Genomic DNA, 27,317 nt, shown 5'->3' with positions numbered 1-27,317 from the left:
TACATCAGTGGGATGGAAAGATGGTTCTGAGCAAAAAATGCAGTAATCAGAAAACTGGTAACGGTTCTGAGTGACTAATGATTTTTTTGCAACTTTCATTAAAGTATTAGGAAGTGCTTTAGAATACTGGAAACAATTGTGGACATAAGTTTGAGACTTGGAGAAACTAATTAGCACAGTTGAAAGATTCACTAAGTATAATTACCCGAAAAATTACTATTTGAAAAGTAGCTTACAAAAGCACCCACATATTGCAGAAGTTCTTGGTTTACGATTAACTCAGACAAAAGTTCTGGTAGATTTTCATGCGAGGCTCACAGGAGGTTTCTTGCTTGAGACCACACAAACTACATGATTGTTCCGAGAGCATTTAGGGATGTTTTAATATGCTAATGTTAATGCATTATACCTGATGGACCTAACTTTACACTGCATTTACTGACATACTTCTTTGCCACTTGTACATGACATACCTAGTCTTACCATAAATACTGTCCCAAAGTTGTAAGTAAATAGACACAAAATGGTGAGAGATATTGTAATATCAGAATAACATGAGGTGCATGGATGCATTATGAACCAAAATCACAAATAATTATTCGAAATGGCCACCTTTAGCACTGACACACTTCTGAAGTCTTCGTGGTCACTCATCAATGGAATTACGCAACACATCAAGTGGAAACTCCGCAGCTGCCTTCTGAAGAGACCGCTTTAAACTGTCAATATTGGGATGTCTCTTCTTGCAAGCCATCTCCTGAAGCTTGGACCACAATTTGTAGTCCAAAGGGTTTAAGTCTGGATTGGCAGAGGGCCAATCTGACGTGGAAATGAAGTCAGGAACATTTGCCTCCAACCACTGCTGGGTGGTGAGTGCTTTGTGTGCTGGGGCTGAGTCCTGCTGGAAGCTCCAGTTCTCTCCATGGAAGATGGTGTCGGTAAGATTCTTGCATCGTTCTTCAAGCACTGTCTGCTGGTACACTTTGGCTGATGTTTTTACCCCTTTTTCACAGAAATGGAGCGTGCCCTCATAGCGAATGTTCCAGACTTCATTTCCACTTAAGATTGGCCTTCTGCAAGTCTGGACATATACCCTTTGGACTACAAATTGTGGTCCAAGCTTCAGGAGATGGCTTGTAAGAAGAGACATCCCAATATTGAAAGTTTAAAGCGGTCGGTCTCTTCTGAAGGCAGTTGCTCATTTTCCAGTCGATGTGTTGCGTAATTCAATTGATGCGTGGCCACGAAGACTTCAGAAGTGTGTCAGTGCTAAAGGTGGCCATTTCGAATAATTATTTGTGATTTTGGTTCATAATGCATCCATGCACCTCATGTTATTCTGATATTACAATATCTCTCACCATTTTGTGTCTATTTACTTACAACTTTGGGACAGTATTTATGGTAAGACTAGGTAGATGGCAGCAGTAGTCTGTATCCAAGACAGTAAATGAATCGAATCTCACAAACCAAGAATCAAATAGGAGTATGCAGAAGGGTAAAATCATTCTCCAGGAAACACGCAATGCAGTTAAGTAATCACTAAGACACTGCAGTAAATACAACAGACATAAATAGAAATGTAACCATGTAAAAAATATGATAAATTTGGAAATAAATGGCTTCTCCTTCTCCTGTGTACTTCATGAAATTTTACAATTGGAACTCTGATTCAAAAATATTGTAAACCAGGGTTGCTACGATTTTTTGATGACATTTCCAGGTTTTCCAGTCCATAAATGAATTTTTTCCAGACATGTTTATCACCATGATTTTTGCTTTTCAACCTCGTGTTTTTCAATTAAATATACCAGATGATCCATTTGAGATGTCAGAAAAGTAAACCGTTGTGTACAATAGGTTAATGTACATATCTCTGAGCAGTTTGTTGTAATATATGCAGATAGGATGTAAGTTTTGAGTGAGTGCAGGTTTACAGACTTCAGCCATGTGGCTGTACTAGTGTGAATCTAACACTCGAAAATTTCACATCCCTTATGATACATTGTGCGCTGTTGTGGCTTGACCACTATTTCTATCTATCATCAACGCTAACTCCACATGGCTGAAGTATGTAAACCTGCACTCACTCAAAACTTACATCCTTTCTGCATATATTACAACAAACGGTAAAAGTTTACTATAGCACAAACACATTTCTTCATTTTTACGAAAGAAACTACTTACGGAAATAAGTTCCTGTAACATTGTCTAACATCTGGAAGGTGTTTTCTGTCATGTCTGAATGTATCACAGTGGTTTTTTTTTTAACTATGTTTGCCTAACCTAACGCTACGTAATGTTTCATGGTAAAATTCGTTCCGGTTCTGATTGTTTCATGATTTTTTCAAATTCTCCTAGCAGGAAGACTAATTATCGTAGAGTTTTGGAAATCATTGTCACACGAAATTTGAACCTTCCATAAACAAGTTATTTATCTTGGAATAATAAAATTAATAATTACCTTACGCAAGCATGTGCGCTTCCCATGGACAAGGTATTCTCTGTTGACAAGCGACAGTAAGTATCGTAGACTAGTGGGAAGTAAATCGGAACCTTAGTGTATTTAAGGACTTTATTTTAATGCTGAGAGAACCAAACCTGACCTGCCTAACCTAACCACGAAAGCATATATATTGAACAAAACCTTAAGTAATCGCTAAAACTTCACAGTATGTGTTAACAGACGTAAATCAAAATCAAACCATGTAAAAATTGCATTTTTAGCATGATGAAATTGCAACAAAACAAAAGGAACTTGGGCCCTCGTTCCATCCCCAAGAAACATTATGTAAGGTTAGGTTAGGCAAATATAGTTTAAAAAATAATAATTTCCACTATGATACATTCACACATGACAGAAAACACCTTCCAGATATTAGATAATGCTACAGGAACTTATTTCCGTAAGTAGTTTCTTCTGTAAAAATGAAGAAATGTGTTTGTGCTATAGTAAACTTTTACCCAACAAACTGCTCAGAGATACATATTCACTTTCACAACTTTTTTTTTTTAGCAAATTTTATTCTACACACACACACACACAAGAACAGGTGAAAATTCGAAGAGTACAATGTAAAATTACAATCGTCATCAAATGTATTGGGTGCTACAATTACGTGAATCTAGCCTTCAGGCTCAGGTAACAGAGGTATATTATTTCACCATAACAGATCTCCACAATATAAAAACAACAGAAAAAGTTCAGAAAGCATACACAATTTTTCATTTTCTGGCGGATTTATAGTGTTTTAAAAAAAGCTGCTTTTCTTGCTTACATTTATAAGTACACAGCATCTGGAGAATTTTTTGTTGCATATAGGAATTCTATAGAAATGCCAACAAGACTAAGATCTATAAAATAATAGATGATAACCTCATCTTCATCAACCTTTCCAATAATTATGATCATATTGTCAATGTACTTTAGTTATCAATCAGATATCTGGACTGCAAGTTTTACTTTGATATTCTTTCTAATATCTAGAATTATAAAAGTGAAAATTTATTACAGAAATTTGAAGGAACCATAATTTTGCACAAGACTGAGAATCATAAGAACCAAACAAACAAGTTTCTAAACTGAATCTTTTTTGGGAGTGGAATCACAAGAACCAAATCCAGATATGGTAGTGAACTACTTGTTCATTATGCAACTTTTTTCTCTTGCAGACTCCAAAATGCACTTAAATTCCAGACAATCTGCATAATTCCCTGACAAGCCAAATTCTCCGACATTTTCCTGTTTTCCAGACACGTAGCAACCCTGTAAACGTAACAATCATTGAATGATGTGATGAATGTACCACAAATATCACAGTTATGCAAGTTCTCCCAACATGCAACTAACCTTGTGAGATGGGCGTTCTAATGAGCTCCCTTCCGTAACACAGGTGTGTCCCAGGAAAGCATTGAAAATAGTTGAACATTTCTCGTAGATAAACTGAAACAAACAAAAATGACAAACTATTAGTTCTAAAGTATCAACAGAACTTCATATTCAAGAATATTAATCAACTGTGGCTAAGTTTTAACAACAAACAAGTTACATGTTCTTTTAGTTGTATTTAAACTTTCTGCATAGCAACTTATGGTGTGCAGGAAGAACAGTAGCTCTGTGAGAAGGGCGTTATTTCTACCATTAAATCCGAAGTGTAGAACTTTGGCATATCTGGTACTTCCCGTGTATTAAATTTGCCTGCAGTTCCTTACACAGAGAAATATATTACATTGTAATTATTGATTTCATGTTTCATTTTCTTTTAATATCTTCTCTTATCAGCTAGAAAGCTAGTGCATGCTCTCAGAATAATGTATAAATTGAGTTACAATTCACCATGTAGGCAGATATTCAAAGAAAAAGGTATAATGACTATATATTCCTTATATGTATACAAGACCATCTTGTGTGTCCAAAGTACTGGTTAAATTATAAAAATAAAGAAGTACATAGGTATAATACCAGACAAAAAGCGATTTTTCACAGGAAAACATTGAAACTTAACGTAACCAAGTCAGCTCCGACAAATGAAGGTACCATATTCTACAATAAATTACCAAACAGCATAAGGAAAAATATTAATATCAAAGCTATAAAAATGTATTTAACTTGTAGAGCTCTGCACAATGTGAGTATATAGAAGAATAAAATATAATACTTGACTATTTCTCACTTCAAAGTTATGTATGAAAACATTTTTTATATTTTTTTACAAACTGTCAAACTGTAAAATAATTTTGATGTATTCTAACATATTTAATTATAAGAAATGTTAAAACGTTGTAATAGTGTGTTGATATATGTAATTGTAAATGAATTTACCTGTTCAACATCATGTACTTTATGATCTAATGAACGTAAAATAAATAATGAATAAAAAGCTCAAAAAGTAATGAAGTGTCACCAATATGTGGATACATAAAATAATGAAGTGTCAATTAATGTGGAAATTTATAGTTAATTACAATGAAAACAAATATTACTTAAAATCTGCATTGCTCTGATTAAGGTAACAAGTATTCGTAACACTTTCGTATAGCGGAAACAGATTTCTTACTTTTTACGTAAGAAAGTACTTACGCAAATCATTTTCTTTAGCATTGTTGAAGTTCGGGTATGCAGTTTTGATCCATTTTAATGCAAAATCATGTGTTTATTTGCAAAAATATCTCTCAGACACGTTATTGTTGCTGCCGCCATTTGCTTTCTGCACGTGAGCACAATGTTCCATGTGTTACATGACGTCTTGTGTAGTAGTTGTGCTGTCTAGTGTGTTTGTGTTTATCTTATGTAGTAGTTATGCTGTATAATGTATTTCTGTTTGTCTTGTGTAGTATCGGTGATGTGTATGTATATGTCTTGTGTTGTAGTTGTGCTGTCTAGTATGTTTGTGTAGTAGTTGTGCTGTCTAGTATGTTTGTTTTGTCTTGCGTAGTAGTTGTGGTGTTTAGTTTGTTTATGTTTATATTGTGTAGTAGTTGTGGTGTGTTTGTGTTTATATTGTGTTATAGTTGTGATGTGTTTGTGTGTTCCTTGTGTAGTAGTTGTGCTGTCTAATGTGTTTGTGTTCGTCTTGTGTAGTAATTGTGTTGTCTAATGTGTTTGTGTTTGTCTTGTGTAGTAATTGTGTTGTCTAATGTGTTTGTGTTTGTCTTGTGTAGTAGTTCCTCCATTCATATTGGGGGTTATAGTGCAGAAGACCTTAGAAAGATCGCTTCGCGGGCTTACAGCAGACAACAATATGGGGGTGTGTCTGCGAGAACCAATCAGGTCCGCGAATGAGCGAGCCCGGTTGCCACAGCTAGCTCTCGCTGCACCCTTCTGGAAGGGTGAATGACCTCTGCCTCTTGCTACCTCGGCCTGTTTGTTCGGCTGAGGAGCAGACGACACGAGAGTATCGGCAATAGTGTGCGAGCGACGTCTGCTGTTAGCCCGCGAAACGCTCTTTCTAAGGCCTTCTGCACTATAGGCATGGAGCTGACAACTCTGCACTGTAAAAAAAAATGTCAAGAAACAGCAATATAAGGCCATGGATGTTCCCAAGGTAAAATATTCCGGAGGTAAAATAGTCCCCCGTTCGGATCTCCGGGTGGGGACTACTTTGGGAGGTCCCTGGACTAAGGATAAGATCTACGTTAGGAATAAGGATATTAAATTAGGCACCTGGAATGTTCTGAGCCTTTACCGGCCTGGGGCATTTCAGTGTACAGTTAATGAGATAGTGAAGTATAAATTAGATGTAGTAGCTGTCCAGGAAGTAAGGTGGCCAGGAGAAGGGAATTGTAAAACTAAAAATTATACTTTTTTCTATGGTGGTACTGAAAATCATAATTTTGGAACAGGCTTTTTTATAAATAATAGAATTATCTCGGCTCTTAAAACAGTAGAATTTATTAATGATAGGATATCTTATGCAGTTTTACAGGGTAGGTGGTGTAAAATTATTTTAATAAACATACATGCACCAACGGAAGATAAAGATGATAATACTAAAGATGATTTTTATGCAGAGTTAGAACAGGTCTTTGATAAATTTTCTCAGTATGATATGAAAATTCTGTTAGGTGACTGTAATGCACAGATTGGCAAAGAAGAGACATTTAAACCCACGATTGGTAAAGAAAGTCTTCATGAATTAAGTAATGATAATGGTATAAGATTGATTACTTTTGCAACCTCAAAGAATTTAATTGTGAAAAGGACCACTTTTAAACATAAAGATATCCATAAATATACCTGGTCTTCTCCAGATGGTAAAACTCATAATCAGATAGATCATATTCTCATTGATAAGAGAAGGCATACTAGTATAATTGACGTTCGTACACATAGAGGTGCTGACTGTGCCAGTGACCATTATTTAGTAATTGCTAAATTAAGAGAAAGACTCTCAGTGATAAATCATAAGCAACAAAATCTAAAAGTTATAAAATTTGATACAGGAAAGTTTACTGATGAAAGAATTAAGAAAGATTACCAAATTAAACTGTCAAAATAGATTTCATGTTTTGCAGGATTTAAATGATGATGAAAATATAAATGAAACAGACGTAAATAAGAATTGGGAGCACATACGTAATGCAATAGAATCAGCAGCTAAAGAAAGTATAGGATACCATAAACCGAGAAAAAGTAAGCCATGGTTTGATAATGAATGTCATAATCTAATAGAAATAAGAAATCAGGCTAGACTTAGGTGGTTAAATAACTCTGATGATACAAATCTAAACAATTATAATAGAATAAAGTGAGAAGTTAACCGCAAGTTTAGAAGTAAAAAAAAGAGATTACTTGAAAAGCAAAATTAATGAAATTGAAACAAACAGCAAAAATAAAAATATCGAAGATTTATATAAAGGTGTAAATGAATTTAGAAAGGGGTGGCAACCTAAAGTAAACTTGATAAAAGACAAAGATGGCGATATTCTAAATAGATGGAAGAACTACTTTAATGACCTTTTAAATGTTCATGTAGCAGACAAATCAGAAGTAAATGAAGTACACACAGCAGAACCTTTAGTTCCAGAACCTAATTTGACTGAAGTTAAAGATGATATTAAAAGGCTAAAGAATAATAAAGCACCTGGCATTGATTTAATACCAGCTGAGTTAATTAAATATGGTGGAAATTCATTAATATGTCAAATTCATAAATTAATTTGTTTAATATGAAATAAAGAAGAAATCCCTTAACAGTGGAAAGAATCCATAATTGTTCCTGTGTTTAAAAAAGGTGATAAAATGAACTGCAATAATTACCGTGGAATTTCTCTACTCTCAACAATATACAAAATATTGTCTAACATTCTTTTAACAAGACTAACACCATATGCTAATGAAATTATAGGTGATTATCAATGTGGATTATAGTATTATATGGATGTGAAACTTCGTCCCTTACATTGAAAGAGGAACATAAATTGAGAGTATTTGAAAATAAGATCCTTAGGAAAATATTTGGACCTAAAAGGGATGGGGAGACATGTGAGTGGAGAAGGTTACATAATTTAGAACTACATATTTTGTATTCATGTCCAGATATTATTAGAATAATTAAATCAAGAAGACTTAGGTGGGCAGGCCATGTCGCACGAATGGGAGAGGAAAGAGGAGTTTACATGATTCTTGTTGGGAAACCTGATGGTAAGAGACCTGTAGGAAGGCCAAGAAGAAGATGGAGGGACAACGTTGAGATGGACCTAAGGGAAATCGGTAGGGATGGAAAAGAGTATATAGAACTTGCTCAAGATAGGGAAAGATGGAAGGCCTGTGTCGCTGCAGCCATGAACCTTCGGGTTTAAGAAGGCTAGGGAGTTAGTTAGTTAGTTAGTTAGTTACATGACGTAACCCCCAGTAAGTGTTTCAAACGTCGCCATGTTTTCACTATAACATGACGTGCAGAGTATTTATTTTTTTAAAAATTTTTAAACTATGCTTGCCTAACCTAACCTTACAGGAAATGGTTTGTGGGGCTAACGTCAATGGTTTGCGAGATATTAGCATAATTTCAAATCTGGGCACGAAAGTAGGTATTTTTCGGTGAAGGTTGTAACACTGAATAAATCGACAAAACACTCGCACAATGTGCAATGAACCAGTAAGCTATTGCCATAATGTGTGTTACAGAATCGAAATAACGAAGAACAGTAAGTACTCGTAAATGTAAGAAATAGACATTATTCTTGTCAGAAATTCATTATTACACCTGAAGAAATGTTCCGCAATGCAGAATAGTACGTTAGCAATGTAAGAAAGTGCGAAATAAATTATTTATAGGTGTTTCCCCTATACGAAAGTAGTACCGAAGTATTCTATGCTTTAAAATATTACACTCTCTGAAGTGTGAAACCTTCTGTAATACCCCATACAGTACATACCAGACCCCTACAGAAATTTTGCAAATTTATACTGGTCTACAGTAACAATAATTATTATATTTAAAAAATAACCTTCACTTGATCTTAATCAAAAGCATTTCTCTGTTTTACCATTTTGGTTTTTGTTACATTTCTATGTCAAGTCAGAAAAAAGGGTAAAATATAGGAATGACATATCCCTTATTCCACTGAGCTGTAAATACAAGTTTCATTGCTTATAAATTTTTTAAGGCCGCGACTATTTTCACCAGGTGGCGAGAATAGCATATAAGGCTATTTTCACCTGGTGCTGAGAACAGCTTATGGGGCTATTTTCACCAGCAAATATAATAGCAATGTATTTTATCATATTTTATTACATTCATTGGCAGTATTCGGGGCCTTCCTATGGCGTAGTGGTAACGTCTTCACCTTGTAATCAAGGGGTCCCGGTTTCGTTGTGCGGTGGAGGCACATTGTCGTTCGGATCCCATTTTATAATGTAGGTCCAGTCCCGATTAGCCTAACTGTGCATAAAGTGGATTTAAAATCTCATTGGCAATATTACTTAAGTTACTGCTAAGGAGTTAATTTATATAAAAAAATTGGTGCAATAGCAAAAAGTGCTGAGACCAGAAATTACATGATCTGGTGTCGGGAAGTACTTACAGAAATAATTTTAATGCAAACAGCCCTAAACCTGACCTGGCTAACCTAAATTACGTCATGTGACATATTACCAGCACCAGTTCATATTGGAACACCTTGTGGTATTTTTCCAAATACCTGGCATGCAGAAAAAAGTACTAGTCTCCTGCACGAAAGTAAATGTACACAGACGTAAGCTTGATACACATCAACAACTAAAGAATGCACACATACGTGTAGGAGGCCAGGTTGTAATTCATGTACATGTGCAGTTTAAAATCTGGTGAAAAATAGCTAAAAAAGTAGCTTCACCACCTTGTGAAAATAGTCACCCTGACTTTTTAAAGAGCAATTAAACGCCGACTTGACGACAAAAAAGTTGACAAAGGTCAATAAATCAAAGGTGGACACTTGTGCCATGAACCCTTCACCACATGCAAGGCTCCCTTCAACACGATCAAATTTGTGCACCAGTGTTTCTAATTTGTTTCGATTTCGTAAGGACTTGGTACAGTGTATCGATGTGTATTGTACCTTACCATCATCACAGTGGAGATCAGTGGTGAAAACCAAACTTTCCTTTTTTATTGAATGAAAACGTCGCAACACATAATACACAAACATATTGAATAGTCTCTTTCAATCACCCTTGTAAAGAACGGAGGTGCGACTTTGTTGCATAATAATATCTACTACAAAGCAACATTATTTTACCTACAAACAAAAAATTACCTTTAGATTTAACTCATTTTTTCGATTATTACCAGAAATCGTGTTGTGATCGTTCACACATTCAACAGTCCTCAAGCGATCCGCCAGTCGCCATTTTTGGTCAGTCACGTGACAAGTTTACGTACTGAGCCAGGAGTAAGTAGTTCCAACTATCGCCACAGCATGGCGCTGGAGTGAACTCTTTTCACTGAAACTTGCACATATTAAACAGAGATGGCAGAAGCATTGATGTAAAAACGAGTATTTTTCTACACAACAGCTGATTGATTGATTGATTTGCTTTATTTTTACTTCATTTTTGTTCCACTTTTAGCTAATTTGCGAGGATGGGATGAGTGATGATATGATGAAATTGATGAATGGACTCATAAACATCGATGGCCAGGCCGGGTCGTAGCGCGATGTGCTAACCACTCTGCCACGGTGGCCGACACAACAGCTGATTCACAGAATTAAATTACTAAAAAAATAATTTACACAACAATGATTAAAACATAGTTTTCTTGATGAACCAAATGATTCATTTTTAGTACTACTATTTGGAAGATATTTTAAATGGGTTTGAACCTCCAAAACTCCTCCTCTAGTTACGCTCTTTCATAATTTCAATTCATTTATAAAGATCTCAACAAGAAGTGTTGATTCAACTTACATATTGACTATAGAAAGGATTGAATCTATTTATAGAACAAGAAAATCACTTACACGTATTACAAAATACAATAACATTTTATGGAAATAAGAGAAAATCAGTAAAGTTTTAGAGTTGAACTGTCAAAGACAAGGAAATGTTTCCTTATCGTTATTGTTAATAATAATAATACCTAATGTGTACATTTATCATCCCTCCAAAAGAGAGCAATTTGCTTGAAAATATATGTATATTTCTTGTTTACACTCCTCAAAAATGTGAAAGGTTTTTATCCGCACACCATGTAAATACCGGAGTAAAATATCTATTCAGGATATCAACCGTACCAAGTGTTTTCCAAAGTTTTGTTTCGGTAGGACAAAAAATGTCCCCATATTTAATCGACTTGCTGGTTCTCGAATCAGTCCAAAATTTTTGGCTGTTGTGAAAATTTTAGATCAAGAGATCTAAGTTTATGGCAGTTGATGTGGTTCATATTACAGATTTTTCACTCCACTTTGGTCATACGATCCTTCCCAACTAGGCACTATATTTGAAAGCTTCCTATACCTCTCAGATTGTTAGGAAACGTGTTTCTTTATCCCTGAAAATGTACAGGAGACAGAGATTTGTGAACTTCAGAAGTGTTCGAAATGTATGAAAAAATCGATTTTTCTCCTGCCATCTTGGAACACTTTGACAGATAAAACTCGACGCAATCACAGGGCTCGAAATGGAAATTTTCAAGAAAGGAAACGCTTTTCTTTCGTTAATATAGTCATGCGCGCCGACTACTTGGGTGCTCCGGGGCTCGAGCACCCACATAAATAATCTTGTGGTTGCGCCGCACCCACAAGATTTTTAGTTTGATAAAAACAAAATAAAGTAAATATTTCTCACCTGCCATTATCAAAAAATAACAAGCAATTAAAACATTGAGATGGAAGTTATAATTTCTAACCTCTAAAACATAATTGTTTCAAATGTGTTTGTGCAAAGGCAACCAAGCAACAAATTCCCCCCTTCCTTGCCTGTCTCTGGTCAAGTCAATGGCAGTCCCCACAATAACAATGGAAGTATATTGACATTACCAAAATTGCAAACAAATTCATAAGTGCAAATGACGTAAGAAGGAATGTGTTTTATATTGAAAGTTAACATGTCATGATTATCATTATTATTATTTGGTACATAAAGTTAGTCATTTTGTAGTTTCTGTTCACAACAAAATCCTTGCATAGTTCTTTCTGCAATACAATTAAAATTAATTGCATTTATGAAGATTTTTTCATTTTAATTAGTATGAATGTGGTATTTTCTTTTAGTAACGTGTTGATAATATCATTGCCTCTTGCAATCATTATGCATGTAAGTTGTTTAAAGTATACAATACTTGATAATTACAGATCTAACCGCCATTGATGTGCACCCACAGAAATTTTGGAAAGTCGGCGCCCTTGAATATAGTGTTGTCCTTTTTGTCTTTGAGACGAGAATAATAGCCAATGTTCAAATATTTACATCAGAAATATAAAGAGGATGTCGCGAAAGTATGAAGATGTATGAGAACTCGAATTTGTGCAGGAGAATACCTCTGTCAGAAAAATTGAATTCATAATCGGCAGGTTCACATTCTAATATTTCATAGTTCGAGAGGGGGGCTGTCCCTTCCCTGGGTAAGGGTCTGCCTGTGTTATGTTACAGTGGGATTCAGTACGTTTCGTGTTTGTGTTGCCGTGGCCTGCTCGGAATCTCGAGAAAAGTATTAGGGTACGTTCAGCGTTGAGTTGAAAAGTTCTTTCGATTCCTTACAGGAAAAGAGTGAATTTTTAAGTAAATTTAGATACAAATAAATTTATGCTATTTCATTTTGAAGAATTTTGTTACAGTATTTCAGCTTCAGAAGCGTGTGTATCTGTAAATTGATTTGTTTTGTTTACTTACAAATTGTAGTTTGTAGGTCATTGTGATCAATGGATGATATTCAATTTGACGTCATCACGCAGTGCACTTTCGGAAGATACGTCATGAAGTCGGCAACCAGATTCGCACGTGTTAAGGAAAGGGTATGAGAAGCCTTCTTACAGCAAGAAAATTTGCGCGATAAGTACACATTCCTCATATAATCATACCTTGAATCACTTCCCCTAAGATCACATGCACAATGCTTACCCGGAATGTTTTCAATGTAGGATATGATCTGTTTGCCCGAAATATGGCGAGTGGGTGAAGTTGTTCGCTGAATTATACCCATTTGATTAATTTTTGTATTCACAGTAGGAAGATCACAAACTGATAACAACTGATATTCAGGACATGTTATTCCTTAAAGTTGGCAAGCCTATTACCAATGCCAGTGACGACGTTCAGGTGACAAAACAGGACGTTTGTGAAATATGGACGCTTGGACAGACGAATTGACATGGGGATTCCTGGCACCAGAAAACCATCGGGATGGTTAACCACGCCGTGGCGACATTGAAAAGTGGGCCACAGCACAATGCCAATATACACACACTGCCTGCAAAGACATCCAATACAATTTTAAGTAGATCGACCCAACAATGCGCCCCATTGTTGCACGAGCAGCTCCCCTCCCAACTCCTTGTTTTCTTTTATTTCGTGAACAATGCGACGACCATTTGGCGGCACCCGCGCGCCCTGTGCGTTCGTTGCGAAGGTCAGGTCCGTGAGAACGTCTTCCAGGGAAGGGGAGCTCTTTTTTCTCCCCCAGACTTCTTGGCAGGAGGCACGGCATGTGGCAGGCAGGGAGCGAGCGTTTTCCCACGCTTCCTCGTCTTCCCCTACGGTTGGAGACGAAACAGAAGTGTGAGGGATCGGTTTCAGACCGCCTTCCCGCCAAAGAAAACACAGAAGCTTCCCTGCTTCTTGCCCCCCTTCCCCAACCTATTATTACTCTCTATTTCCCCTTTTATTCACTCTCAGATGTTCTCTTTCCGTTTATTCTCTCGTTCTCTACCGTTTCACTCTTTCTATTGCATTGCCTCTCGCACTCTCCTTAGTTTCCATTTTCTCTCATTCACTTTTATTCTCTCTCTCTCTCTCTCTCTCTCTCTCTCTCTCTCTCTCTCTCTCTCTCCTTACCATTTCCTCAATTTCATTATTCAGGGCCCGGGACTTTATGTCCTATAAAACTGTAAAATATGTATGTAATTATGTCATATAAATTGGAAAATATGTCATGAAAAATTACAAATATCTCAGAAAAATGCAGAAATATTCCCAGTAAAGCCAAAAATATGCACAACAGTACTCTCGAATTTCTCCCATACCCGATGGAGTAGAGTAGGGGCTGTAATGTACCGAATGTTATTTTTACATTTGACTGATTTTTGTGAAAAGCGAGAAAGACAAACACATGAGAACGAAACTTCTTTACTTCCCGTGCAACAATGAGAGAGAACATTTTTCTTCAATAATATTTGCATGGCTATCAATTGTCGGCGGGATAAAAAAAAGTGGGGTATTATTGTTCTGTACTAAGAACAATTCCTCCGTAATTTCCATATCCTGCCATCGACAATATGAACTATCCGTTGTGCTAAAGCTACTAAGAAAAAATTATGAAATAACCGATTATATGCGAGAGAATTACGAAAATATACAGAAATATGTCTTATTACAACAAAATTGAAAAAAAATATGTTGTAAAAACGCTAAATTGGTGAAATATGTCAAAATATGCTTTGTCAAGTTTGTCTATTTCGGCTGATTTTAATCAGATTTGTAAAGATCAAACCTCAATAATAGATCCGAAGCAAAATGAAAAATATGTTATAACATATGTAAAGTCCCGGGCCCTAATCATCACTCATCCTTATCTTCGAAAAATTAGCCAAAAGTGGCACAAAATGCCAAGTAAAATAAACCAAGTCAATCAATCAACTATTGTCTCTATAGTGGAACCACAAGGAAAGAAACCTGCGCAGACCCCATCGCGCTGGCGGGTGGGGGAGAAAGACAGGAGGCAGAAGCCTTCAGAGTCGCCAACGTCAGTGTTGCCAGACCTATTGATTTCTCGGTAGGATTCCATAATAAACTATTGCTATGGCACCTCCGACGGGCAGCTCAAAAACACGTTTCCTGCTCATCTTTACTTGAACATGGAGGGGAGATGTGGAGTGGAACTCCACAGCCCTGAAAAGTGCTGTTTGAACTGTGAAATTATGTCAAACGCTACTCAATTGTGCTAGGACATTATTTTATTACTTTTACTACATTACTATTTTTAGATGGCTGTATTTTATCCCACCCTAAACTCTATTTCTATTTTAGTTATTTTACGTCGCTTTTGTGCCTCTACGGGTAAGTACGACAATATGGATGAATGAAAAACTGATGAAATGGATGAAGTGACACAAACACAGTGAAACGTCCTTGCCTTACGAGGTAGAAACACTGACTTCGTAGCGTGGGCAAATTATGTTATACATGTATGTGTTTGTGGGTGTGTGTGTGTATTTCTAGCAGATGGGGAGGATGGGTGGCACCCTAGCATAAGCGTTGCTATCTTGAATTATTGAGGAAGACATGCTGTCTAATTCACCAAATATATTTCACATACGTAATGCATTTTTCATTATGGTGCAGGACGCGTGCCCACCCCTATCGATAGCTGCACACGAACACCATCAGAAGGCAAATTGATTTGTTATTGTTAGCATTCGACTTGAAAGATTGTGGAAAATCGCTGACAACGAAAGGCGGCACGTTAGCTTCATCTGTGAACACAACTTTCTACCATTTCGTGTCATAAAAATTCCTCGCGATAATAGAGGCATCCCAACCCCTTGTGTCGATGCTGAGAAAGGGTAAATTTGAGGGTGTTTTCCACGTACCCTCTAACCGGAAAATGCGGAAGAGATGAAAGATGTTGGTCGGTTCCTTTGGGCGGTTTACTTTCTTTTGTTTGAAACATGTCCACTCCTGAAATGGAGATCTTCGGTATATTTTCGCCAAACACAGGGTGCTGGGTTTAGCACCATTGTTACAAAAGTATCTGTGACGTTTACACCGTAAACAATGCGCGCCACTCCCCCTTGCCCCCCCCCCCAGTGCGCACAACTATGCCGCCCTTTTCCCCCAAGAACGTCGTTCATCCTCTTCTATTAGATCATCGGATTTTGTAGCAGAACTTCTGGTTTCCAAGGAACAATCTCCCGAATTTTTCAAATCTGACCTGGCAACACTGCCCCGAACACCGATAACGGCAGGGAAGTTGCGCGAACGCTTTGGACGGAAGGTTTTTTTCCTTGTGGTCGAGCTATAGCTCGTTCTCACACACTCTCTCTATCTCTCTCCACTTTCATTGTCTTTTCCATTCTTTCTCTCTCTCTCCACGTTCATTCCCTCTTTCCCATTCTATCTCCCTCTGTCTTTTATCTGCCATTTTCTCCACTTTCGTTTTCTCTTTCACCTCTCGCCTGCCCCCGTGGCGGAGTGGTTAGCACATCGCGCTGCGACGCCAGAGGTCCCGGGTTCTAATCCCAGCCTGGGCATGGATGTTTGTTTGGTTTGATTTGGTGTTTTAAGTCCACTTTGTGCACAGTAAGGCTAATCGGGACTGGACCTACAGTTTAAAGTGGGATCCGAACCACTATATGTGCCTCCCCGGGTATCGAATCCGGGACCCCTTGATTACTAGGCACTTCACCATCGATGAGGCCATGGATGTTTGTGAGTGTTCATTCATCAATTTCATCATATCATCACTCATCCCCATTTTCACAATTGGCCAAAAGTAGCACAAGAAGCGAACTAAAATAAAGCAATCTCTCTCATCTCTCCCTCTTAAGTAAATAAGTTTATAAACGTTAATGAACGAGTGCAATTATTGTTTCAATTGCACGATCAAGTATAAAAAATATCTATGTTCATTTTCTAATATCCCCAACACATCCTGTTTATCTCCATTATTGTGAAAATAGTTTTCCTAGTTATGTTTTCTAAACATTAAACAAGAAAATCATTCTCTACATGAACGTTCAGTGTGGAGAAAAAGTTACTAAGGTGTAAAAAAGTTTTTGTACGAAGTAAAAACAAACATGAATACTTTTCACGGTTCAAGTGTTAAATTGCACTCATTTACTCCATTTTCCCCTTATTTTCTATATTCAATTGAGCCTTATGGACGCTAATTCCTTTCTACTATTATTGATCATTTCACACTCGTATTGTACCTTTTTATTATTATGTCTACCCACTCGCGCGTATATTGTTGTCCTCGTAAAGAAGTTGCTTTCCAATTGAAAGAAAATTGTTGACAACGTCCCCCCTTATAACCCGTAATTTTCAAAAATCACGATCCGATACGTTCTGGAACATGCGTGTAAACGCAACCAGGGCCTGCGAACACGCCTTTTTGCTACAAGGTGAAGGAGGGAATCTAACAAGTGCGTGGAAAACTACTATTGCTTCGAAAAATGCGTGACTGTATCATTGAGAAGAAGCTACCGAAAATGTACGGGTAATAAAAGACACTCACGAACACAGCACACGCACACACACACACACATGCAGCAGAGCTTATGAATGAAGGAGAAACAGGTTTCCAAATTTGTGTGTGTGTGCGGAACAGTTTTCTTTCTTGTTTTTTTCAATTACAGTTCTCGGATACTGAAAATGTAGCGGTCGTTGCCCCATCTGGTGGCGTTTCGGGGAAACACTCCGCACACGCAAGCGATATGCATCATTATACATATTGAAATTGGAAGGCGTGTTTGTGTGAGAAGGAAAATGGACCGGGAATTAAGGCAATTGCTTTTGCTTCTAAGTGAAAAAGAAGGAGAGAAAAAAAAGTGTTCGAAAGCCTCAACCGTGAGAAACGACCTTGAGACTTCCATTCGAAGTTTTGTGAATCGGAGCAAAATGGTCAAACGAATTATGTCAAATCTTTTTCTCCTTTAGTGAATATTTATTAAAACAGTCAAATTTCTCACGGGTACAGAGAAAGGGGGGAGGCTTGTGTGTTCAAGAGTGTACTTCTGTTCATGTTACACGCACAGTGGGATGCATAAGCATTACGAAGCAAATTGTCCATCACCATATTTATTCTCTTAGTTTTACACAAGAATTAAAGCATAAAAAACATTCCCTAAAACACGTAGAATACAAGAGAAAAAATAATGAAAATAGTCATGGACAATTTGCCGAACAATACTTGAGCATCCCACTGTATGAGCGTAATAACTTCAAGGCAATTACCAACCTGTAAAATATTGAGGTCTCCTTTATTGCACTACGGTAGACCAACTTCTGGTTCTGATGTCAGACGAGGAGCGCCTACGTTGATTGATATGTTTGGTCTGTTCAGTTTGGTTCCCTTAGCATATGTATTGTTTATGCTAAGAGAACTAAACCCAACACGCCTAACCTAACAACTTAGTCATTTAGCGTAACAATGAAAGCGTTACACCGTGACATCAGAATGCAAGGTTACTCTCGCATTGTGCGATAAGGTAGACCCAAAATATTGAAAGAATGGATCAAGTGTTGCCAGATCAATATTTATTTTCAAAGCTAGAAGAAGTGTTGCCAGACATAGAACCCAAAATGTGTCAATTGACACAATGCTGACTACAGTAACACTTAAAGCGTAAACTGGTTATAATGTACTTTCTGATGCATCAAGTGCATGCACTTTTATCTGCTATCAGACACGATCTCATTACACATTTAACTGTGTCCATTAAAAATGCAACAACCTTCATTTGCATTTTAATTGTTTTAGAACGAGAGCAGACCTGTCGAGACCAACTGTTTATGGTTTCCTTTATCAACGTTGTACAGAGTGTTTCAAAAGTCTGCCAACCAAAACTTTGATTGCTTATGACGTGATAACCGTTGGAGGGATTTTTCTCTATTATAACTGAACATTATCACTTCATCACTCCATACAGGAAATTATATAAAATAAATCAACATCGGAGTCAGAATTATTTTCTTTTCCAGATTGCCACTTTTGGGTGCAGCGACGGCGCCAGGATTAATCATCTAGGGGTGCTGAGGGGCTGCGGAATGAAATTTAGGGGGTGCGACATTGAAAATAAAGAAAACATGAAATGTAAATCATACATCAATCAACTTTTAGTAGGCATCTATGAAAATATGCTAATGAAAGTGAAGAATACGAGCGGTTTGCTTCATTCTCGCACAACAAAGATGTTTGAAAATTTGAAAATAACAGCTTGTTCAAGGGAAGCATAACTGGAGGATTTTTTTCCATGGAGAAGCAAGCAAGGCAAGGCATTTTTGCACGGAGAGGGGTCGATATATTTTCCCCCCTAATAGTGTTGCTCACTCCTCTAAGAAAATAAATCCTTCAGTTTGAAGTTACCATATTCCTGCAACGCTCTTATAATAATTAACATAAATGACCATGACTGAAAAGTACAATTTTAGATTGGCATCCATTGTTTTAAGTCCACTTTATGCACATGCTAATCGGGACTGGGCCTACAGTTTAAAGTGGGATTCGAACCACTATGTGCCTCCACCAGGTATCGAACCTGGTATCCCTTTGATTACAACCAATTGAGGTACAAACTTCACTTATTAATCAAATGTCAAATACGTTGTATAGATGACAACAACTGTTGAGTATGCAGTTAGTGTGTGTTGGGTAAAAGAAAGAAATTGCTACTGTGCAACCTAAAGTTCTGCAATTTGAAAAAGAAAATAACGCAATAAATACGAAATCATGCAGTCACTTTCATTATCAACTCACTTTTTTTGGAGACTACTTCACTTTTCTGAAAATGTTCCGTTGCTTTGTTACTCCTCTTTTTACATGCGTTCGTTTGACATAATACATAGCCTACCTTTCGTCTGCCCAGATGCTGTTGTGGTGTCATGACAAAACGCTAAGTGTACAGCAACGTCATAGTTAAAAATTATTTGCGCCGCACTGTCTCCTGAACAACGAACTATAACATTTCTTCGCGAATTTTTGCCTCATCGCAACAGTCTTTGAAAAAGTCTCAAGTGGTGCGTCTACTAGAACAAATAGAACGAATTAACAAGAAACTTCCGATTCAACTCGCGTTAAATAATTTCCCGAGAACGACCTGATAATACTCGAAAACAACTGAAAGTTTTGTTCCAATGCGACTTGAAGAAAACAGGAAGAATACATAGGCGAACAACAAAACCGTGTATCAACAGTGCAAAGGAAAACATACAACTGACACTGAGCTACATATATTTATCGAAAAACACAAACAGACTGCTTGAAACACAAGAAGGAGCAATTCTTAACAACAATTCTGAAGAAATAAAGACAGGGGTTTGCTGATCTTTATAGACTGCCGACAATATAGGGGGGAAAAATGCAGAATCTCTTCGAGAGTAGGATCAATGCTTGCCTGTTGTAGATAATAACAGAAGTCTCACACCAGTACCTAACATTCGGCCCTCAATATGATAACGACATGACATAATATGACACTGTACGAGGCAATGTTTTCGGCAGACTATAGGTTTTGGATTGGGGGTGCTGAAGGGGGTGCGGAAGAAAATTGAGGGGAGCGACCCCCTGGCTCCGCCCCTGTTTGGGTGAGAAAAGAATGCAAGAAACTGACAGAGGATGATGAAGAAATTGTAAAAATAAACTGTGTCGTTTGCTATGTAGGGATAGATTGTGTTTTGTTATTGTTATGTCTTTTATGGAGTTTGTTATAAGGTACAATAAATCACGTAGACGTCTGGTGGCTGATGCCATAATAATCTGTCTTCTACGACCATCATGAGAAGCATTTGATGGGTTTGGGATCGATGATTATATGGGTTAAATGAAAAAGTGCCATTTTAGAGGATGGCAACACTAGAAATTGATTTTGATTGATTTGGTTTATTTTACTTCACATTTCTTCCGCTTTTGGCTAATCGCGAAGATGAAGATGAATGGTGATAAGATGAAATGAATGAAGGATCACACAAGGAACACCCATTCCCAGGCCGGGATTTGAACCCGGGACCTCTGGCGTCGTAGCATCCTGTGCTAACCATTCCTCCATGGAGGCCAGCGCGGCGGTAACACTAGTACGAGGTTCACTATTTATATTTTGAGCCTTGGCAACATTGATTGAAGTTAGGCGCGATTTGACGTTTGCACGGAATCGTCTGGCAATATTGACCATAACGTACTTCAAATGTTTTGTCAATAGCTTCATTTGTGTTGTTTATGTTGTCTTGGAGATTGCGCGACAACAATAAAATGGAATTAACTCGTGAACATTTTCGTGCGATGGTTTTTTACGATTTTCGACGTGGATTATCAAGACAAGAGTGCATCGATCAACTTACTTCCACATTTGACGATGAAGCCCCATCCTTTGCCACTGTGAAACGCTGGTATAACGAATTTAATCGTGGCCGCCATTCGCTCACCGACGAGATTCGCGAAGGTCGTCCAAAATCAGTTGTTGTTCAAGAAAACATTGATGCTGTGCAAAACCTAATACTGCAAGATCGTCATGTGACATACTGTGAGATTGAGGCAACCATAGGCATTAGTTCCACCAGCATATATAAAATATTACATGATCATTTAGCTGTGAGAAAGGTATGTTCTCGTTGGATCCAACACAATTTGACAAAAACTCAAAAAGACGCTCGCGTCAATTGGTGCAAACAAATGCTCAACAAATACAATCGTGGTGCTTCAAAAGACGTATATAAGATTGTAACAGGTGACGAATCATGGATATATGCATATGAGCCGGAACGTAAACAGCAGTCGACTGTATGGGTGTTTCAAGATGAACCCAATCCAACAAAAGTTGTTCGCGCTCGAAGCACATCGAAACAAATGGTCGCCTGTTTTTTCGGGAAAACTGGTCATGTGGCAACTGTGCCTTTAGAGGAACGTAGAACGGTCAACTCTGAATGGTACACAACAATTTGTTTGCCAGAGGTCTTCGGTCAAATACGGAAAACAAACAAACGCCGTCGGATCATTCTTCATCAAGATAATGCCAGCTGTCACACATCTCGTCTAACAACAGACTTTACGAACAGTCAAAAAATCGAATTGATGGGTCATCCGCCGTACAGTCCTGATTTGGCACCCAATGACTTCTTCTTGTTCCCGAATGTCAAGAATAAATTGCGTGGACAACGATTTTCGTCGGCGGAAGACGCCGTTGATGCGTTCAAAAACCATATTATGGAGGTGTCTCAAGAAGATTGGAAAAACTGCTTTGACAAATGGTTCGAACGAATGCAAAAGTGTATTGACCATAAAGGAGAATACTTCGAAAAACAATAAAGCAGTTTTCAATGCCAAATTCCTGTTTTTTCATTGTTAGGCTCAAAATATAAATAGTGACCCTCGTAGTTCAAATTTTTGTCAACAGAAACAAACATGTGCATAAGTCAAGGGCCGGGCGCCTGCCCCCTCTGGGGCGCCAAAAATCCACCTCGCATGGGTGAAAAATTTAGCTTGAGTCCACCTTGCTCTAAGTAAATAAATAGGAATGCCCACGCGTAATTGAACCATCAGAAGTTCATTCGGACAGTTATTTGCACCACTTGTACTCTTGACTGTACAATGTCTCAAGACTTGTTCCCCAGAGTAATACATTGAGCAAGATTTCTAAGGCGGGTCCTTTGGATCTGGCAGTTATATTAAGGAATTAAGCGCATCGTTCACTCCAATTCCTTAATAGTGTTGTTAAGTCCTTCTTGCCATCTCTTCGCGCCGGGAGAAAAAAAGTACCTGAAGTATAATGGCAGAGAAGAAATTCTACCTGTCGACATGTTCTTCGACCCCTACAGCAGACGTTCATTCGTGCAACTGGAAGCAACAATCAAGAAATAAAAGCAAATAAACAAAGACGCCGCAAAAAAGGGAAGAAGACTGAAAAATTAGTAAGAGTCAGTAATTGGCAGCGGTAATTATCTTCGCTCCCACGGTCCTCAGAAGAGGAGCCACCATCTGAATCGTGACTGTCTTTTTTTTGTGTCATCCTCTTCGATTCTCTTCTGTTTTTTGCACGGTGCGTTTGTGAATGAACGGATCCTTCTCTGTGGCAAGTGTCCAGGAAACGTGATGTTCTGGATGGAGTCTCTTTCGGTCTGTCTTCCCGCTCGTGTTTGTGTGTGCGATCTTTGAACCCTCCCCCCAAAACATTTTTTGCTTTCATAAATGCTGTGTAAATGCTTCGAACAATCTTATAGCAGATAGAACTTTACACGGAAGAATTTCATGTAACATTCCGGTTAGCTTTTGCTATTACAAGGTATAATATATGTATACAGCACGAAAGGCACGTCGAGTTACACCATCTATGCTGAGTGCACGGTGTTTACAATTGAAACAATTAAAATATTATTTACTGTAAACGTTGTAAAGTATGTACAGGGAGTCCCACTAGCTTTCGAACCCGAGAAAAACGTTATAATTTCCGAACAAACATACATAGGAAAATGAAATTCACAATACACGTACCTTGTTTCATGCTGAATACATGATCGTCACAGCAGGTGCTGCAAGTGTCTTCCCTGGACGTCTAGACATGTTTGTACACGGCGTTCCATATTGTGAAAAGTCCGATGTAGAGTCTCCGGTGTGATCTCGTGAATCGCATTCTCGATGTTGTTTCGCAACTCTTGCAGTGATCGTGGTTTGTTTCTGTAGACACAACCTTTAAGGAAAACCCATAAAAAGAAATTCGGAGGTTGCAAATCTGGGGATCTTGGCGGCCACAATCCTTTGAAGATGATTCTGTCACCAAAAAAAGAACTCAATTTCTGCCATGGACACGTTGGAAATATGGCCTGTCGCTCCGTCTTGTTGGAAATAACCGCGACGCAGTTATTCATCATCCAGCTGATTCACAAATGCACTGAAGATGTGTAAGTAAACGTGTGTGTTTACTGTATCTTCAAAGAAGATGGGTCCAATGATACGCTGTCGGGAAATTGCACACCAAACTCCCATCTTCAATGGTCCTTTACGGCGTAAATTCACGTTGAACGGTCTGATACGATCCCGATATCCAATATTTCTTTACAATGAACACGCATTCTGGTACGGTGTACCGATCCATCCTCGCGATGCAGGGACTTGCGCATCACACTAACCCACACGCACCACTTCCCCTGGCGCCACCTACCGTCTTTGTTTTGACGCTTGCGTTTATGTTCAACCCTGCCTCGTGTTCAGCATGAAACAAAGTACGTGTATTGTGAATTTCATTTTCCTATGTATGTTTGTTCGGAAATTATAACGTGTTTTTCGGGTTCGAAAGCTAGTGGGACACCTGTTATTTAAGCAGCGCCATTGTTTTATACATAATAACGTTTTATACGAAACGTTATTCCTCTCGGTTGAATAGTTATCGGCTTTTAAAAATGTGAAGTGATACATTGTTTACATCTCACGCGGCCGCCATTACAACTGCACTCGTGACCTAGAGGTCGCTTCTGATTGGTTACGCTACGAAAAATGATACGGACCGAGCCTATCCTTGAGAAATGCCATGAAATATGCCATGGCATCTAAAATGCCATAAGATTTTGCGCTTTACACGGTATTATTTTGGTTATGGCACAAATGTTAAGAAACATGCTAAGGAGAATTCTTTCGTCTAAAGCGGACCAAATTCAGTAACTTGCTTTACCACCAAGATATGTGTACTCTTGGAAAATATACGAATTCAATTAATCTCCTCCCTCGTTTCTGCACTGCCCAGAGGCGACTAAAGATAAAATTTTCACCCGAGCGAGGTGGATTTTTGGCGCTCCCTGCCCATGGGTGTCCGGAAGGGGGGGGGGGGTGGCGTGGCCCCCCCTGGAAAATGAAAGTCAACCAAAACTTATATATTTTTCACATATAATTTCATCATTACAGCCACAATAATATGTGTTAATTATTGCATGAATATAATAATTTCAAATATTTAAGCAATGTTTTTTGAGGGAACAAGACTATTATTGAGGAAAATATGCTTTGTTTGCCCCCCTGGAAAAAACACCTTCCTTGCCCCTCCCTGGAAAAAATCCTGCAGATAGTGTTGCCCACGGGACGAGACGGTACAGGCTTTTAAAAATTCGAGACGAGACGAGATTGATCATGTGTCCCTTTGACAAACGAATATTTTCGAGACGAGACAGCATTTCACAGCATTTCCACGAGACGAGACAGGCCAAAGTCTTGTCTCGTGGGCAACACTACCTGCTGACGTCCATGCCCCTCCCCCTTTCCAGCCGGAATAAAAACCTTGACCATGTTATATATTAACGGTGTTAAATAAGAAAAATAATAGCCTTATTTTTAAATACTTGAAGTATTACTATTAAAGAATACGTTTATTGTAGGTATACATTTATTTAATATCTACACAGTGGCATCAAAATAACAGTATAAAAGGACTTGACATGTTCCATTTTGCTATTTTCACAATATTAAGAAATTTCAATAATCGATGGTTTTTGTCTCTTCTGTCCCTTCGCCGTCTCATTTTGTGCGCTCCCCTGGACTTTGGGCCCCTAGGCTATGGCCTAGGATAGCCTAGTGGAACCGCCCTTACTCGAATCAAAACCGAAGCTCAATGTTTAATCCCTCATTGCATTCAGATAGGTTAGTCGCAACTGGGCCTACAGTTTTAACATTGGATTCACAGGCGTACGGAGAGTGGGGGACTGAATGGGCTACAGCCCCCTCCAAAATTTTGATAGAAACAACATTTTCAAATAAAAGTAGTGAAGAATTCGGGGAAAACCAAAGTGATAATGCAAACTCGCCTTAGAGTGACCCCCAACTGCCATTTTCGAGAGGGGAAAGTTTGAAATACATGAAATATCTTATTGTGTATGCCCCCCTAAGAAAAGCAGCTATGCTCTATCCACCTTGAGAATTCCAAACCCTCCCGAAAAAAAAAAAATCCTGCGTACGCAAAGTGATTGGATTCGAACCTGTGTGCAGTGCGTCTCCGCCGGGAATCGAATACTGAATCCCTCATTACGCCACATCGCAATGGTGGAGGTTCCACTTAATATTTTTTGTTGAGAAATAGTGCAAAAACTTGTAGCAATATAAAAATCTTGATCCTTCCGCGCGAGGAAAAGAACATTGAAAAACATTGAATGGATGACCCAACCATGTAGATTTCCTTGGTGGTCCTATATTTTGGGTACCTCTTCTCTTCCTAATAGCTCTCCGCTGAATATAAATTAGCTCCATGCATTCATCGCGGTGTGTGGGCCACAGCTGCCCACAGGAGTACAGAAAAAAAAGTTCCTTTTGCTCTCGCTTGATCATCCTGCTACAGTCAACATAACTCTCCTTTGTTGCTTCCTAACAATTACGAGAAGTTTCCGAAGGTGCCACATCTTAATACAGGTCCATTGTTACCAGCTACCCGACATAGGTGGGCAGGACGAGATTTTAATAATTATAATGGGACACTTTTCATATGAAGCAAAAAAAGAAGACAGTCGTTTTCCTTTCATGTTTTTTCTAGTAAGTCTTGGTTAACGCTGTCAGAAGAATATATTCATTATGTCCATTAAGACTTGATATTTCGGAACTAATTTGGGCCAAAATGTGCTTCTTTAACCGTTCTGGAGCACTCCCAAATCTCACGTTGACCTTGAGGTGTTTTCTTGAGGCTTCAATGGAACCGAAACATCGTATTATTGGGCAAAAAGACAAGAAAATGTTTAAGGAGATACGCGTGGTTGATAAATGCGTCGTGATAATTTGTAACGACTTTCTAGGCTAATTTCGTGGAAAGCGAACCTTGCTATAGATCCACCAGAGTATTTGAAAAACCAGGCATGAAAACAGTGACGCTAGTGTCGCTGGTCTAAGTCGCGAGGGTGGTGAACATAGCGGGGTAAAAGGATGAGGAAGGGAAGCCTGTATATAGTTTACTTGTATTTTGAGGTTTCATGTATCTTTGCACCAGGCACATATCTATAACTCGGTAGGGGTCCAAACCAAGTGCCCCACGTGTAATAACAACAAAAACTATAATAATAATAAAGTTTATGATTAATAGGTTAGTAATCAATTTATATTACTATTATTTTTATTATTATTATTAAAAGAAGTAAATTAATTTTAATTATTGCTATTATTATTACACGAACAGATAATGAGATTCCATAAGAGATATGTCTACGTAGAAATTTTCAGGTACCTAGGTACACCGAAGAACATTATACATCCTGAAGCTCTGCGAAATACCAACTCAGGAAGGTAGGGGAGGGGGAAGCAGTTGTTGAAAGACTGCTAATTATCTTCAGTGAGTAGGGTTCTTTTTTAAAGGGAAACCAGACAGCAAGCCTTCCAATGGAGACAGTTAATAAGATTATATTATATCTTATCTCTTTACATTAAGCCTCGGCTGGATGTTTCTCTCAACAGCTGAAAACTGCTTCTCGTTCTGTTGACAAAATCTCCTAACATATGCCTCCAATTTCG

General features: G+C 38.1%; 1 protein-coding gene across 4 annotated transcripts in view; it reads right to left on the bottom strand.

Annotated features, from left to right (window-relative positions):
• LOC145996058 (uncharacterized) overlaps positions 1-27,317 on the bottom strand; it is a 502,345-nt gene that overhangs the window by 31,285 nt on the left and 443,743 nt on the right. For 2 of the 4 annotated variants that reach the window (XM_083132276.1, XM_083132278.1), the window contains exons 1-2: positions 10,237-10,345; positions 3,851-3,943 (exon numbers count right to left, since the gene is read on the bottom strand). Coding sequence is in view for 2 of the 4 variants with exons in the window: in XM_083132278.1 (XP_082988404.1) it covers positions 3,851-3,929 (79 nt within the window). In the remaining 2 variants the exon portion in view is untranslated. Of the gene's footprint in view, positions 1-3,850; positions 3,944-10,236; positions 10,346-27,317 lie in introns of those variants that run through there. The other 2 variants (XM_083132277.1, XM_083132275.1) reach the window with 2 other exon arrangements.

Source organism: Lepisma saccharinum, chromosome 12, assembly GCF_977018435.1.
Source record: "Lepisma saccharinum chromosome 12, izLepSacc3.1, whole genome shotgun sequence".
Lineage (NCBI taxonomy): Eukaryota > Metazoa > Arthropoda > Insecta > Zygentoma > Lepismatidae > Lepisma > Lepisma saccharinum.
Note: the sequence above shows the minus strand (reverse complement) of the source record. Positions and strands in the feature narration are given on the sequence as shown.